At 41.8% G+C, this 15,023-nt stretch overlaps 1 protein-coding gene across 1 annotated transcript in view; it reads right to left on the reverse strand.

Moving 5' to 3' along the window:
• Positions 1-12,968, reverse strand: part of mrpl23 (mitochondrial ribosomal protein L23) — a 33,633-nt gene extending 20,665 nt beyond the window's left edge. The window contains exons 1-3 of the mRNA XM_037107493.1: positions 12,814-12,968; positions 11,607-11,729; positions 1,680-1,762 (exon numbers count right to left, since the gene is read on the reverse strand). Coding sequence (XP_036963388.1) covers positions 1,680-1,762; positions 11,607-11,729; positions 12,814-12,833 — 226 coding nt within the window. The 5' untranslated portion in view covers positions 12,834-12,968. The remainder of the gene's footprint in view (positions 1-1,679; positions 1,763-11,606; positions 11,730-12,813) is intronic.
• Between the last annotated feature and the right edge of the window lie 2,055 nt (positions 12,969-15,023).

Genomic DNA, 15,023 nt, shown 5'->3' on the forward strand with positions numbered 1-15,023 from the left:
ACGCAGAGAGGGATACCTTCTCTGACGCACCTCGGGATCACCAGGGGCCCCGAACCACCCTTTCTTCCCTATCCTTTTCTGTCCCCCCACAGCCTACCGCTTTCCTTCCACCCACCCTCCCAAGGGGCTTTCCTTTTCCCCTAGCTTTTAATGACACAACCCTAATAAACAGCGTTAATGGGTCCTCCACACTGTAGGCCAGGCTATACTAGGCGCCTCTCTCCTCCTCCCTCCCCTCCACGTCTCCTAACCAGTTTCTCCTCCAGAGGTAGAGGGGGTTCCTCGTGGCCCTTCAGGCGCAGTGTAGACGGGGTTCGTGCCTCGTTCCTCAGCATATCTCGAACTTAAAGCTACACATATGTCTTCGCCTTCCGTTCCTCCATGAACTTGCAAATTCCTAGACTTGTAGGGATAACAATGTTAACTTGAGCCGCGTACTGCCCGAATAAAAAGTGGGGATTATTACGTCAATCGTATAAGACTGTTGGCTCTATGATCATCCTTGACGAGGGGTCAGGAAGGGATCGGGCACTTAGGTCCTTGAACTTGCAAGTTTGTAAGTGAATAGCATGTGTTTGTGTGGAGGGAGCGTGGGGTGTCCTGGGACAGCTGGAGGCTGGAATGCTGCAGCAGCAGATTGTCAGATAAGCAGCTGTGTGTGTTAGGGGAAAGGAGAGCCAGGCACGCCAACCACTACCACAACTAGCCGCTGGAAAACACTCCCGCTGCTGCATGTCAATGGGAACATCGCAAGCTGAAATTGCTAATAGCTGCTAACCAACTTTTATGGTCTCCTACACAGAACCAATTTGGTTTTATGCCTCCAAAACAAAAATCATCTTTCTGTGAATTCCAGCACGCCATAACCAAAATTCACTGGCTACTGGGATGGCTGTAACCTTGAGGATTTCACAAACCTTGGACGCTGAATTCTGCACAACAAATGGGCTGAGAAACGAGTGCAACATATTGAGCATGCGGATGGATAGTGACACGGGTAGTTTCAACAGACACTTCTTTCTGTTTTCGTCACTGGACATCCATTGTAACATGAATATCAAATTTCAACACAATATGATTGACGTGCAAATGCTTTGAACAATTATCCACTGTATAAAGTTGAGGCCACTTTTTGTCATCGAGTTATCAAACAACTATTTACACGCTTTACAATGTTGTTCAGCCCACTGTGGATGAGTTTAGCTTGTGTGTGTGTGTGTGTGTGCGTGTGTGTGTGTGCGTGTGTGACCATTTGCTCGATTTACTCATAACAGCTGCAGTACAACTTTAGGATTTTAATTTGGATGAACTGTTTGTGGCTTGGCGTCGCATACCATGAATCAAGTGTTTTCACCACTGCTTTAACACCCTCTCTCTCTCTCTCCCTCAGCTCACTTTGGTGTATGTCTTTACATACTGTACATTGTACACCAGCAACACAGACAAATAATCAAACACAATGGCACAGACCTCTGCAGAGGGTTTATGTTTATGCCAGTTATTCAATCCACTTCAAGCTTGAGGGATCCAAAATTGCAGTTCCTACATACGACTGGTCTTGCAGGGGTTAATGCAGGACTGTATCATTAGAATCATAAATATTCCATGGGAGCCTCTCCAAGTTCTTTATATGTAACAGCGCTCTGAATGTGCTTGTGCAAAGTCATGCAGACACTCACCAAACTGTATCCTGGTGCGGACTGCTCCCACAGGAACGTTGTAGATCTTCTCCAGGTAGTTCTTTACGTCACACTTGGTCATTCTGTCCAAACATGTCCAGAAGAGACGAAGAGAAGAGAAAAACAGACGAAAAAGGGAGGGAGAGAAGGAGAAAAAGGAGAAGAGGGGTTATGTAAGGCATCCAACATCAGTGTTCACATTGGGTAATGTGTGAACCAGAAGGGAGTGATGGAAGATGTCTGAGGGCTTGTAGGGTTACATGCTGGATCACCGTTCATCAAATAACACCACATTCACTAAATTGACACAGGCAATATAAATGATACAGCCTGTTTCCACACTACATTCCCATAAACTCTGCTGTTATATTACCTACAGTAACGGACAGACACTCCCCTATGAACCCATATTCAGCTTTTCTCTGGACCATAAAGTGGAGAGAAGAGAAATGTGAGTGTCAGTGTTCATCCAATTAGCTGTCTGCATGTATTGATCGCGCCCGGTGAAACCCTACACAGGAAGTGGGCCTGGCACCAACTGATCCGGTGGGCCAGCCCAGCTAAAGCTAGCCCACTGGGCAGCATTTGGAACGGATTTCTCCGACCAGAGGAAGAAAGGCTTTTAACGGCTAATCAATCTCACCAATTGGATTAGCCTGGTGGAGAGCACTTCCCAAATGCGTCTGACAAAGTGCTTAATAGCGACGCTGTGGTCTGGCATGAGTGCCTCGGATATGGCGTCTTCTATCACCTCATATGTTTCTTTGATAGAAAAGGGATCATGTAATATCCCCTATTTTTCAGAGTAAACAGCACAATACCTCAAGCTGCTGTAACAATATCAGGTAAGGCAAACATCTGCATGAGAAAATCCCATCTGTGAACACAAAGACTCTTTGTACCTAAGAATGATGTCATATATGTTTCCGCGCAGTACAAACAATTGCCTTTTCCTCTATAATACGCTAAATTTTGGCAAAGCTGACACCAATGTGGACCTAGAACACTTGACCTGCTTAGTTCTGTTTATCGAGAGTGGTAAGCTTGCATTTACGATACTTCACTAACTATTTCCACATTTGATTCCACCATTACCGAAAGTAGGATGGTGTGATGTGGTAACTATTGGGTATCATAGGGATTTTCAACCAAATATCAACTTCATGCAGCTGCGTTTGAGAGGTCCTCTCAGAGCCAGTACTGGTCCAGGTACAAACAGGGTGTTAGGGTTAGAGTTTCTGCATCTTAGTGTGAAAAAAGTTCAAAACAAACTTGCTAGGGCATCTTCAGGACTATTCGTCTCTGTTTCCTAAAGAGGAGAGAAATGTGTCTCCAAAGATGTGGCATGCAGATGCTCCTTTCTGCTCTATTTGAACCAACCTCCCCCTATAACCCCCGTCTCGCAGTGTGTGTGCCAGAGGGCAGTGAAGCAGAGCAGAGTGACCGGGGTACTTGAGATCAAGAGAGGAAGAAAGGGAGAGTGATTGCACTGGGAGACAGGTTTTCCTAGAAAGCAGGGGAAGGGAACTGGAAGGGAGGAAAGTGGCTTGGGGACTGCGAGGTCTCTTCTGGATCATTAGCAGAGGGAACACTGATCCTGATTAATGAGGAACATTTCCCTATCCAATTCCATCTGCTTTTACCACTCCAATTATCAAGCCGCCACTTACATACATACATAGTCATGCCAGTAACTCTGCACAAGATGCCCATGCATGTACACGCATGTACACATACACTGGGGCCAAAAAAGCGTAACAAAAAGTTAAAACCTAAGAAGAGTACAGATGAACAAGAAGAATTTATAAACATCAGTAATAAGGAATATGTTCAAAAAGCATAACTTTTGACTACATAAAGGGAATTTTGAGCGCAAGTTGGATATCAATCAAAATGACCTCACGATCTCGACCTTCAAAATCAAAGGTCGAATTGAAGATTTAGCCACACCCTCAGGGTCATGTCCGGCAGGTATGCCAAGAGGGAAAAAAAAAACCCCACACACACAGCATGTTGTAGTGCGGCGAGTGGATTCACACTGGATCCGTCATTGCGGCGAAAACGCAGGTTTTCCCATTTATTTTAATGAGGGTAGTCTGTTTTGGCTGCAGCGGTGCGTGCCGAAAAAGTTGAGACGCAGTCAACTTTTGGAGAAATGAAGCCAGACGTCATGTTGCGGTGGCCAATCACATAAGCTGGCGATCAGACTACGACTGAAGCCACAGTGGAGGGTAAAGTAATGTGTTGTGTGTATTCACTCAGTTTGGCTTTTCAGTTTAAAGCACGTCCAAGGATGTGGACGATTGCTGTAGGACCGGCATGTTTAACCTACTGTGGCAGAGACCTGACTGGAGAGCATAAGCAGAGTAGAACGGATCAGTGGCAGGTCATGGATAAATACTACAGAGGGAACACAATCGACATTTCTCTGTGTAAGTTAAGCATTTAAGTTTCACTTTCACTTGGGTTCGGTTTTGTGCCCAAATTTTAAACTCACAGTCATGACAGTAATGACTTTACTGTTATTTTGAGTCCATCGTTGAGGCGAAACAATCCCTTGTAGGACCAGCATGCTAGTAGCAGAACAACAAAGAAGCTTCACCTTTTGTCAAACTGAGGGTTCACAACAAGTCCCACACACGGACCATGGAGTGACGCTGCCACACCACCGCACCAGAGTCACCAGATGCCAGGTATCCTTTATGACTTCTTCTTTTGTTTACAGTTAGTTTCCAGTTGACTGGTAAGACAAGTTATTGTTACCTTTCTACTGTCAATAAATTATTCACATTTGACAATAAGGCTTTAGTGTGCTACATTGCAAACAAATAATGGAGATTATATCACTCATGACACCACGTAGACCATCTTTTGAAATAATCGCAGCATAAAATAAATCATCGTAGACTAGACTAGTCTAAAAATGGTATAGCTATCTGCGCTAAAAGAAAAATATCAAATCTAATTGTGACCTTAACATCAAAATCTAATTGAATGGAGGATTTGGAGAATCGTGACACCCCTAGTCTACATATATAAGTATGAAATTTAATTTAGATACCAGATATAGTTTACATATAATTCATAGGTATGGATGTATACATAGATTTACTTTGAATGGATGCACACAGAAACTGAAAACTAGATTTACAGCTGTGATATTAGATAGCCGTTTTTTCCTCTGACCTGAGTCGATAATGACTCCCATTTCAGCTACAAACTGGAATCCATTCTAAGATAAAGCCTTGGGCTGAAAGCTGAGGAGAAAATGTCAAGTTAAGCTTGAACATAAACAAGGCTAAACTTAGACAAAGGGCGTGGTGTCTCCAATAGTGATGCAGGCAGCATCTGATCATCATCCCAGTATAAACACCCATCTGACTCCACAAGCTAACCTTTCACACTTCTGCCTCACAGGAAGAATGAAAACCTGTCTTCAGCAACTGCCAAGGCTAAAGGCATCGTTCCTCAGCAACTGGTATATATTTATACGCAAACACACATGCTACAAAGATTCCTCACCCAAGATGATGAAAGAACTCCAAACACAAAACCTAGAAGGGCATCGGATGACGCAGGCGATGGATAAGGTTCAATTATGGTCCGTTGTTGCCGAGCAGTTTTTTTAAACAGGCACACTGGCATTACTGTCAGAAAACAATTGAAAACGTTATATTGTTCTGAGTTGTTCACGGGGAGGTGCAGAAGACAGACATAAGACCTAAATTTGGTATCAAGTGGCGTTATAACAAACAGCCCTCTGAAGGGATGCATGTATCGATAAAGAATCAGGGTACAAGCTTTACTTGTGACACAGTTGTTTGGTAGTGACTCATCCACCTGCAGATTAAGACACACATCTATGTCAGCTGCTCTCAAATGCAATCCTTTCTCTGCAATGAATCTACGCTCCTGGATATTTACTATTCTAAAATGTGGGCTGACTCACACTGAGCCAAGAAATTTGAGCATCATTTGCAGTTCCAGTAGTTTTAGACGGTCCATTTACACCTGTGCCCCAAAAGTGTATGAAAGAAGTAGGTGAAAGGGGAAATTTGGAAAAGTGCAAGACAGGACTGAGACAGCTTTGACAATAAGGCTGTTGAATGGATTCAGAAAGCTCTGAGACTGTGTGTCACTCGTCCATTTACTGGAGCTAAATGAACCTCAGCCAGGTGAATGGATAATGCCTCTGCTGCACATAAAGAATACCCTATACAGCCACCCACTCACAATGATCTTCAACCATGAATTATAATCAACATATCTTGACTTTAAAAAAAGACTTCTATCTAGCCAGTCTGGATTTTTGGATGAATAATATTGATTAGTTGGTATAAGACGTGTACCAAGAAACTGCAACATCAAAAACAATTGCAAAAAGTCCTGAACATGATTTACACAACAATATACTGCAATTAATAACTTATACATACTTTCAATTTAATGGATATTTTTATTAAAAACAGACACATTTGCTGTTAGGAAAATAGTATTGAGTATAGGTATACTTATCAAGTATTTCATAAGAATGTTTATAAAAGTATCTTACTCAACATGTACCACTTTGACTCAAAAGACTAACTCATGTCAAGTACAACGTAGTGGGTACAGCTTTCAATGAGATGAGATTTACTTTTTTGCAATGGAAAATCAAGATATTGTTAAATATCTATGTATGCAGACGACTCAGTAATATGTATAGCAGCATCCACAACCGATAATTTGTTCAGCTAGCTAGTCAGGGTTCCTGCTTCACACAGGGAATTACAGTTGGTGGTTGAATTTTTTTGTAAATACCGCAATTATCCTAAATGTTTCACCTGGTTTAGAGAAGGCTTTGTATGGACACTGACAAAATATTGACAATGTGACCAATATCATGGTGCTAAACTTTAAAATGTTCCACACAGGATAAATTATTATGAGACAGTCACTCAATTGTCGCGTTTTGGTGGTGCACATTATACACAAAAATAGCTATAATACCTCCTCAAGACCTAAGCCAAGTTCCCGTGACTTACCACCTGCTGATTAGCCCCAGTGTTAGCAACAACGTCTGGTTTAGGCCCACTCAAGGTGAACAGAACTTAAAGGTAGACCAGCTAATCTCATTTTAGTGCCCAGCCGCTTCTCCAACCACTACCACCCCCCCCAAAAAGACACTTGGCCTCCGGGCCCAAAAGCTTTTCTGGTGGAAATACTGTGTATTACCACGTTAGTGCTGTTGCTGTACCCAGTGTACTGCTGCCACCTGCAGGTTCGGCCCATAATGGCCTATTTTAACACAGCAGACTTACATATGTAGCCCCTTTCATCAGGTTAACAACAAGGAGTTGGTTTAGCAGCAGGAATGTGGAGCATTGAATAAATGTTATGTGAAAAACTATGTTTATCTGGTAGTTTATTTTCATCTTTGTGTTGGTTTAGTGGTCATCATAGTGAGTCATTTTTAAAAAATGGTGTGTGTACTCCACTGGGTAAACTGTGCAACAGTGCTTGTAAATTAGTAATCGCTACAACAACATTTGATCCAAGGAATGGGGGTGTTGCTCTTGTCATGTCCTTCTTGTTCTAAGATGAACTTTACTTTGTATAGGAATGATTCACTGACCATCATGCTTCTTGTGGCTACCATGAATCCTCCTTGGAAAGGCTGCTTGTTTTAGCAACTTGACTTGGCAAACCGCTGGAAAGCTTTTAATGTGGCTCCTTGTTTGATAGAAACTGGGCTGCATCTACATTTGGGCTTTTTATGGTGCCTTTTTTGGTTGGCAGATCAACTTGAAGTATTACAAGGGAATGGAAAAGAAGAGGAGCAGCCACACATAGAAGTGATGCAGAGTTGCAAGCGACGGGCACTCACTGCAGTTTGGAGGAAGCTCAATCCTTCAGCACATCATCAACTCTGTTCACTCTTTTTCCTGTATGTAAGTTGCCTTATGTTGTCCAGAAAAACATTTACAAAAATGGCGGTTGCCAAGCTCCTATTAAAGCTGACACTGATGTTAATTTGCTGACAGTATTCGCTGTCTGAGTTGCTCTTGCATCAGCTAGTACTTTAAAATGATTTCATGGTACAAGTGGAAAACAGCAGAGGAGCACCGTACACAGGCAGACCCTTAAATGTCACGATTGGAACGTGATTGTATCTGCTTGACCACATCTGGAGGTGGGATCGCATTGTGTTTGAATCTTAGCTAGATGTAAATGCAATCCGTACAACTTGCTGGCATCTATACAAAACATTACACTGATATAGATGCGTTTTAGCGATCAGAGGATAGAGTTGATAAAATTTTGAGCGAGCTAGAGAGATGAATGAAAGCAACATGCTTCTAATTATTAATTATATGACGATGACAAAAGACACGTTATTTTACAGAACTGCGTGAAAAATGACACAATAGGGGCCCATTGGCGCAGCTGATTTGCTGTAAACAAAGCATAAACTGTATCAAGTGATAGAGTGACTGACTTTTCCAAAAAAGGAATAACCGAATTTACTAAATAAGACAAATAATTAAGACTTTTGGATGCTACCTCAAATAACTCATGCACAGGTGTGGTCTTTAAGTTGGAGATCCAGTCTCAATGAAGATAGAGAAGAATACAATATAATTACCAGGTGTAAATGTAAAGGCACCTCGTAAATTTTAATGGTTTATTATCCAGATAGTAGGGTTTGGCTAACCCTCCATTAGTAATGGCTGACAGTTATCGACTTCTAAGCTCTATGCCATTAAACATCTAGCCAGCAAACAGTACAAAATGTTTTGTGTCATGTGGGAGAGAACATATGACAAGTTTGGTGTAGTTTATGAGTTAACACACAACTAAACTGTCTCTCTCGACACATTAACGTATGTTATAATAAGCCGCTTAGACTTTATTTTGTGTAACCTTCATTAAACAAGCTGTAGGGTAAACATCCAAGGTACACTAAACAGTCCGTACACACACACACAGAGCACAACATCAAAGTACATTGTGTCAGAGCGGCTTAGTGGTGAGAATGAAACAGGAGAGTTGTTTTCTGTGCAGATGAAAGGCAAAAGAAAGCCGCTCCTCATTGTAAGTCTGCCCCATTGTCAGGTTTGAGTCGAGATACACACACTCACTACTTTAACCCTCCCATCTACACAGACAATACATGCAGAGAAGTTGCTCAACACTAAGTATCAAGATCATAATAGCAGACTTTGTTTAGAGGGAAAGCCATTGAGGAACCTGAGACTTATGGAGAGAAGAGACAGTTGAGAAGTTGAGAGTATAAGAGCAGCGTGTGAAGGATTAGATTTATTGTTCAGGTTTTCGGTCTGACAATAGAACAGAAATAGATCAAAGAACAGGTCACCAGGAGTCACTAAACTCCTCACAGAGAGACAGGTCAGTAAGGACCCGACAGCTCGCTGCATTCCTCTACAGGCTCACTAAATGACTTTGGAGGACATAAACTGAGGTTAATTAGCGTGAAAAACAACCCAGTTTCCAACTTGAGCCATGTGTTTATGAAGTGGATCAGGCGAACATAACCAGAGAGATTGCCATGGCGATCATTCCATTGTTTGATCCAAAAGGTACTGAAGAGTATTCGAAGTGGAAAGACAATGCGAGATGTTGTGTAACATTATGCCCATGTCTAGAGCGAGACAGCCGCATGGTCTGGTTTCATAGTTATTAGACAGCATCGTAGCATGAAATGTGACTGAGTGGTAGTGAAAACAAAGTTCAGCATTGTGATCTTTTCTTTGTGTGAGTGTGTGTGTGTGTGTGTCTCAGCGCTGGCCTCTAGCCATGCCAGGTGAGGCCCAAGAGGTGTGTGTGTGTGTGTGTGTGTGTGTGTGTGTGTGTGTGTGTGTGTGTGTGTGTGTGTGTGTGTGGGTGTCAACCTAGAAATTTGATGATGTTCCTTCTGGAGCAGAGAGGAAATACTAACATAGCACAAAAGGTTCGAGAACAATCAAAAAGACAAACAAATACTTCCCTCCAGCAGGTAGAAAGAGAATTACACGAACACGGGCCAGGTGTCTCAAACAACAAGTGCCAAAGAGGGATTGGTTTTGGACGCGTTGCAAAGCGTTTAATAAAAGCACAATAAACAACAGAGACCAGGGTGGGACAGAGGGAGAGGACGGAGAAAGACATGCGCAGATCATAGCGAGCGAGCGACTCAGCAAACAAGCAAGAACACAAGAGAAAAAAAAACGATAGAGAACAAAAACAGACAACCCCTGATATCCAGCTCCCAGGTGTCACTGAGATAAAGGCCACCTTGTGTTATTGCTCTGAGAACGCCAACATGACCGCTTCTCATTAACAGCTGCTTGGCACTACAACTTACCCAGGCACTACACCACCACCTACCCTCGAGGGTCATAACTGCCTCAGCTTTCACTGCCGTAATGACTCATCAACAAGATGACAGTTGGAGTGATATTTGGTTCGTGTCACTGCTCCTCAATGTGTGTCCAGTTACTACATGGTGTGTATGAAAAGAAAAGAAAAAAAAAATAACAGTGTTTCAAGAGCACACTGAGGCCCAGCAGCATATCAATCAGCCATGCACCTCTCCCAGGCATCAAAGACTCCAAGAAAAAAAAAAAAAACCTTACACACCCTTATAAACACACACGCACCCTGCACTTACCCACTTTTGTGCATATATACACAAAGACACACACTATTCTCCCAAAACTGACTCGCCCACACTGACAAACGTGCACAGAGACACACACACACACACACACACACACACACACACACACACACACACAATTACATAAGCACCCTAGGAGTTTGGCAGAGAAGAGGCAAAAATCAGAGTGGGAGGCCAGGCACCTGGATGAACAGATTATGGTCTAAACCCCACCAGAGACACATAGATGATCTGCCTCAAACTTCAATTTTTCTCCAGAGTGTGGGTTCTGGCCCTCTCATCGCCTGAGGAGCACTGCTAACCTCAGTGACCTTGGCTTGCGGAGCTTGGCAAAATCAGCTCATCACTTTTAAGTGCTGACTGGTGAGGACCTCCTGTTGCGTTTTATGACAGAATATGTGTTGTCCAAACTCATCAAATTGACTCATCGTGAGACAAAAAAACAACACGGCAAGATTAGGATGCAGTGAATTGTATTTTATTTTATTTATATATATATATATATATATATATATATATATATATATATATATATATATATATATATATATATATATATATATATATATATATATATATATATATATATATATATATATATATATATATAGACACACACACACACACACACACACACACACCACTCCATTGGACACACGTTTTGAATCAAGAACAACTTTCCTTATTGGGGCATGTATCAGTATTGGCTCCACTCGGGGATTAGAGTTTGACGTCCTACTGTCTACGAGCGCCTCCACTGCAGTGCCACACAAAAGCACTTTTGACCTCAGCTCCCACCCCGCTGACCACGTCAGACTTTCATAAGTCATCACTGCAACTGAGCTCATTAAATACAGCCATAAGGTGATATGAACTCTACAAAATGTTAAGGACAGAGATTTCTGTTCATGAGGCTGTGACGCCACCTGGAGGCCAACGTTAGCAACTCCAGCTGCAGAATACCAGTCCAGAAATGCTGCTACGTTGCCAGTAAAAACAAGTCATTGCAGACTGAAATGTGAAACATATGTTCCTTATGTAACACTTCTGAGTGATACTAAACTACTACTATAGTCTGACAAAAGTAATGACCTAATATATCATTAAGGCCAAACAAAATAACTAGCATTTTGTAGTTATATAAAAATAGCATTGTTGAGTTGACACAACCACATATTTACCTTTTCATAGGTTTCACAGTATAAGGTGTTGCTATTTTGGCCAGTTGCAGTTATTGGTAAAGTGAAAATCTGTAAGCGAAAACTTACTCCATTGGGATGCGAAACTGGGCAGTGTCAGGAGGCTGCTCCTTCCCTGGTCTCACCAGCGTCAGGAACCAGTTGGGTCTGAAGATCCTCAGCTGAGGGTTACCCAGCTGGTAGAGAGGGTATCTGAGAGAAGAGGTGAACAGTTGTCACAAACACTATCAATTGATGACACCCTGTAATGTTTCATAAAATCACACTGAAACTTTGGAAGATATTAAAGCCACACAAGTGATCAGGTTGAAGTGTGCAGTGCAATTTTATGTTTTACATGCTATAGTCGTCTGTTGACAAACATGATAAAGGTGAAGACAAGGGAAAAAAGCTGTTTCAAAAGAAAGCTTTGTAATGAAGTTAAGATTACCCTTGCCAGACCACATTTAAGGGAGGCCATCAGTCCTACTATTATTCACCAGCTAGACAAAAACGTGTCTGTGTGCTTTCAGAGCCAGATTCATCAGAACTTTTTCACTTTTATCAGATGACCTGGTTCCACTGTGTGCTTGTTTATAACTTATCTGATCTGCTGCTTCTGGTTTTTCCCAGATATCAGCAAAACTACATGAACCTGGAATTATCCTATAACCTCGTTTTGAGCCTGTCATGCAAGAATAATATACATTCATCATCAGATCACTGACAAATAGGTGTTAATGTTGACATGACACGGGAAATAAAACATTATTTATAAATGTAGCATCATGGGCTAGTCTGAAGTGACAGATTTCATCCTTGGAGCGTGTTTGAATTCGTTAAAAACAAGTAATATGCCCTGATATAGTGTTTACAGACACAGGTGAGTTTCTTCACTATCTACCGATCATTAACAGCTACACGACAACCTGTCATAGCAACGTACATAGTTACTGCACTACGACACTAGCTGCACGTTAACGGCAGTTTGTTTGTAGCATAGCTAGCCACCGCTGGCTATGTTCGTGTCGTATAACATCATTTAAGAGTGAGTTATAGAGTTGAACACTAACAATGCGCATCGACAGAAGTGTATGATAAGTGAAAACAACGTTTACCAAAGGCTACATTCACACATGCTGGGTAACTAAGAGGCGGATACGCGCTAACGTTAGCTGTGTTTGCTAGCTTCCCAAATCATCAGAAGAGCGGAATAACAAAGATACAGTCTCTAGTTGAGGCGTCGTTTTGGGGGTTATTTACGACTAAAAACGAAAAGAAAAGGCTCGACACTCACAGTAGTCTTGTTACAGGCATCGCTGGAGCGGTTTGCTGTGAACCCTAAGCTACCAGCTAGCTGTTTTGTAGTCTTTTCAAGGTTGTCAAACGCTGTGCTGCACGTGCGTGGATGTACTTCCGGTAGCACTGGCACGGCGCAGGCGCACTGGAGTTTGCTTTATGCCCTTGAAGGAAAGTTCACAGCCCAGAGGCTTGGATTTATATAAATGGACTCCATGTCCACTGTAGGTATTTTTATTATAAGTAATGTGTTTTAGCCATTTAATCTCAGCGATAAGGCAGCAACAGATTATTTACAATCTGAATAACCACCAAGTGAAATCCAGTTATAAAGGCAGGTTGTAATAAATCAGAGGAAAGTGGCTAAAAATATAGGACAGGGGCACAGAAGTTTCTCACTATTCTGATGATATCTAACTATTAGTTTATATTTAAAGGCATGCCATCAATTGGTGTTTGTTAATTACAAGATTTAAACCTTCTTACCAGTACACACATGACACAGTTAGTGGTAGTAAGAGTACAGTAAGCAGACAAAACTGATTATGATGCAGTGCCAAGTAAATCTGCATGTGAGTGTTTCTCAACCCATTAATTCCCCCACATTTTCAGAAGAACTGGTCAAAGTACTCTGAGTTGAGTGTTTGATGGACCGTGGATTACATCTTGTTTTGTTTGCACACATTCAATATTAATCCTGAATTTTAATTTAATCTTGCACTTTGAAAAATTGTGTTTTATTCATATGCACATGCGGAATATGGACATCTTTGCCTTTGAAACAAAATCAATTCAGACATTGACACATTGTTTATATTTATTATAGCTGGATTGATGAAGTGGTAGATACTGTATCAATATATAGACATTTATTTATTTTTTTTAAGACACTATATCACTCACTCCAGAGTGCAATATAAGGACCTGCTTTGATTTCCTTGTTAGATAACAACAGAGTTCCCTTTCTTAAAAAATGGCTGTCCGTTTTGGGAACGCCGTTGCTGTTTTCTCGGGGCACATGTGATGAGACAGCAGCAGAGGGAGACCTCGTACCATGTCTCCTGCAGACCCTGTGCCCCAGAGTCTGACCTGACCTCACACCCACTACGGTGTGCCTGCAGCGGGGGTAAGAATGATTGAAGGCCCCCTGAGTGGAACATGAGTCTCTGGCTCAGCTGGTTCAGACCTGGCAGGAAATGGACCACAGTGACAGCCAGGGAGGGAAGTTTCCATCAGTTAAGATGCCATGGAGTGTGTGTGTGTGTGTGTGTGTGTGTGTGTGTGTGTGTGTGTGTGTGTGTGTGTGTGTGTGTGTGTGTGTGTGTGTGTGTGTGTATGGCAGTTAGGCATTTGATTATTATGCAGTTGTTGTAATGTTTACCAGTTGCTGCAGGTATTTATCAAACGCTGTCAGAATGTCCTGCTGTCCCGACAGTTGTTCAGCGGAGTTTTTAGCCACTTTCTTAGCCAATCAAATATTCTCTACCACCAGTTCATTGGTTGTTTACTTGTTCGTTGCTTTGGAACGGGTTCATCTGACAGCTGATATGAGAGTGTACTGGAGATTCATAGAGGTGGTGAGGTAAAGGCTGAAAAGTTTCTTTCAAAGCTCATACTGTAATGTGCTTTGCCAACTGCATATTAAAACATTAAAACATTAGATTGTTCAATAAGATGAATTATTAACTTAAATTGAATTCCATTAGCTCCAAAATCCATGATTCAATCATCACAGAGAGTGTTTACTAAAGAAGGCAATTTGCAAATTGATCCAGTAATACTGTTTTATTTATGCACGGCACCTGTGGTTTCTGACTTAATGGTAAACTTGTTAAAAATGGTTGAATCAACCAGAAATACCCTTTATTGTCCCTGCAGCTTGTGAATGTGCACTCTGTTTTCATTTCTAATACTGAAATTAATTCATGATTTGGTTTCATTTCTGTAGGTGTCGGCATTCAGAGTTGCAAATAAAAACAAGCTAGACATTAGCAACTTAAAACCAAATGCACGGTGCAAATGTTTAACGCTAGTTATCAGCCAGACCAACCACGCAACAGCTCCCTCAGCTTCACATTTTTCACTATCCATCGTCTTTTCAGTTGCTGATGAATCGAGAAGTGGTGGAATGATAACTTGATTATCTCAGCATTCAAGATTTCTAACGTGAGCATGATGTGAGAGGAAAACAGCCGTCATGTGAATATT

Source organism: Acanthopagrus latus, chromosome 8 (genome assembly GCF_904848185.1).
Source record: "Acanthopagrus latus isolate v.2019 chromosome 8, fAcaLat1.1, whole genome shotgun sequence".
Classification (NCBI taxonomy): Eukaryota; Metazoa; Chordata; class Actinopteri; order Spariformes; family Sparidae; genus Acanthopagrus; species Acanthopagrus latus.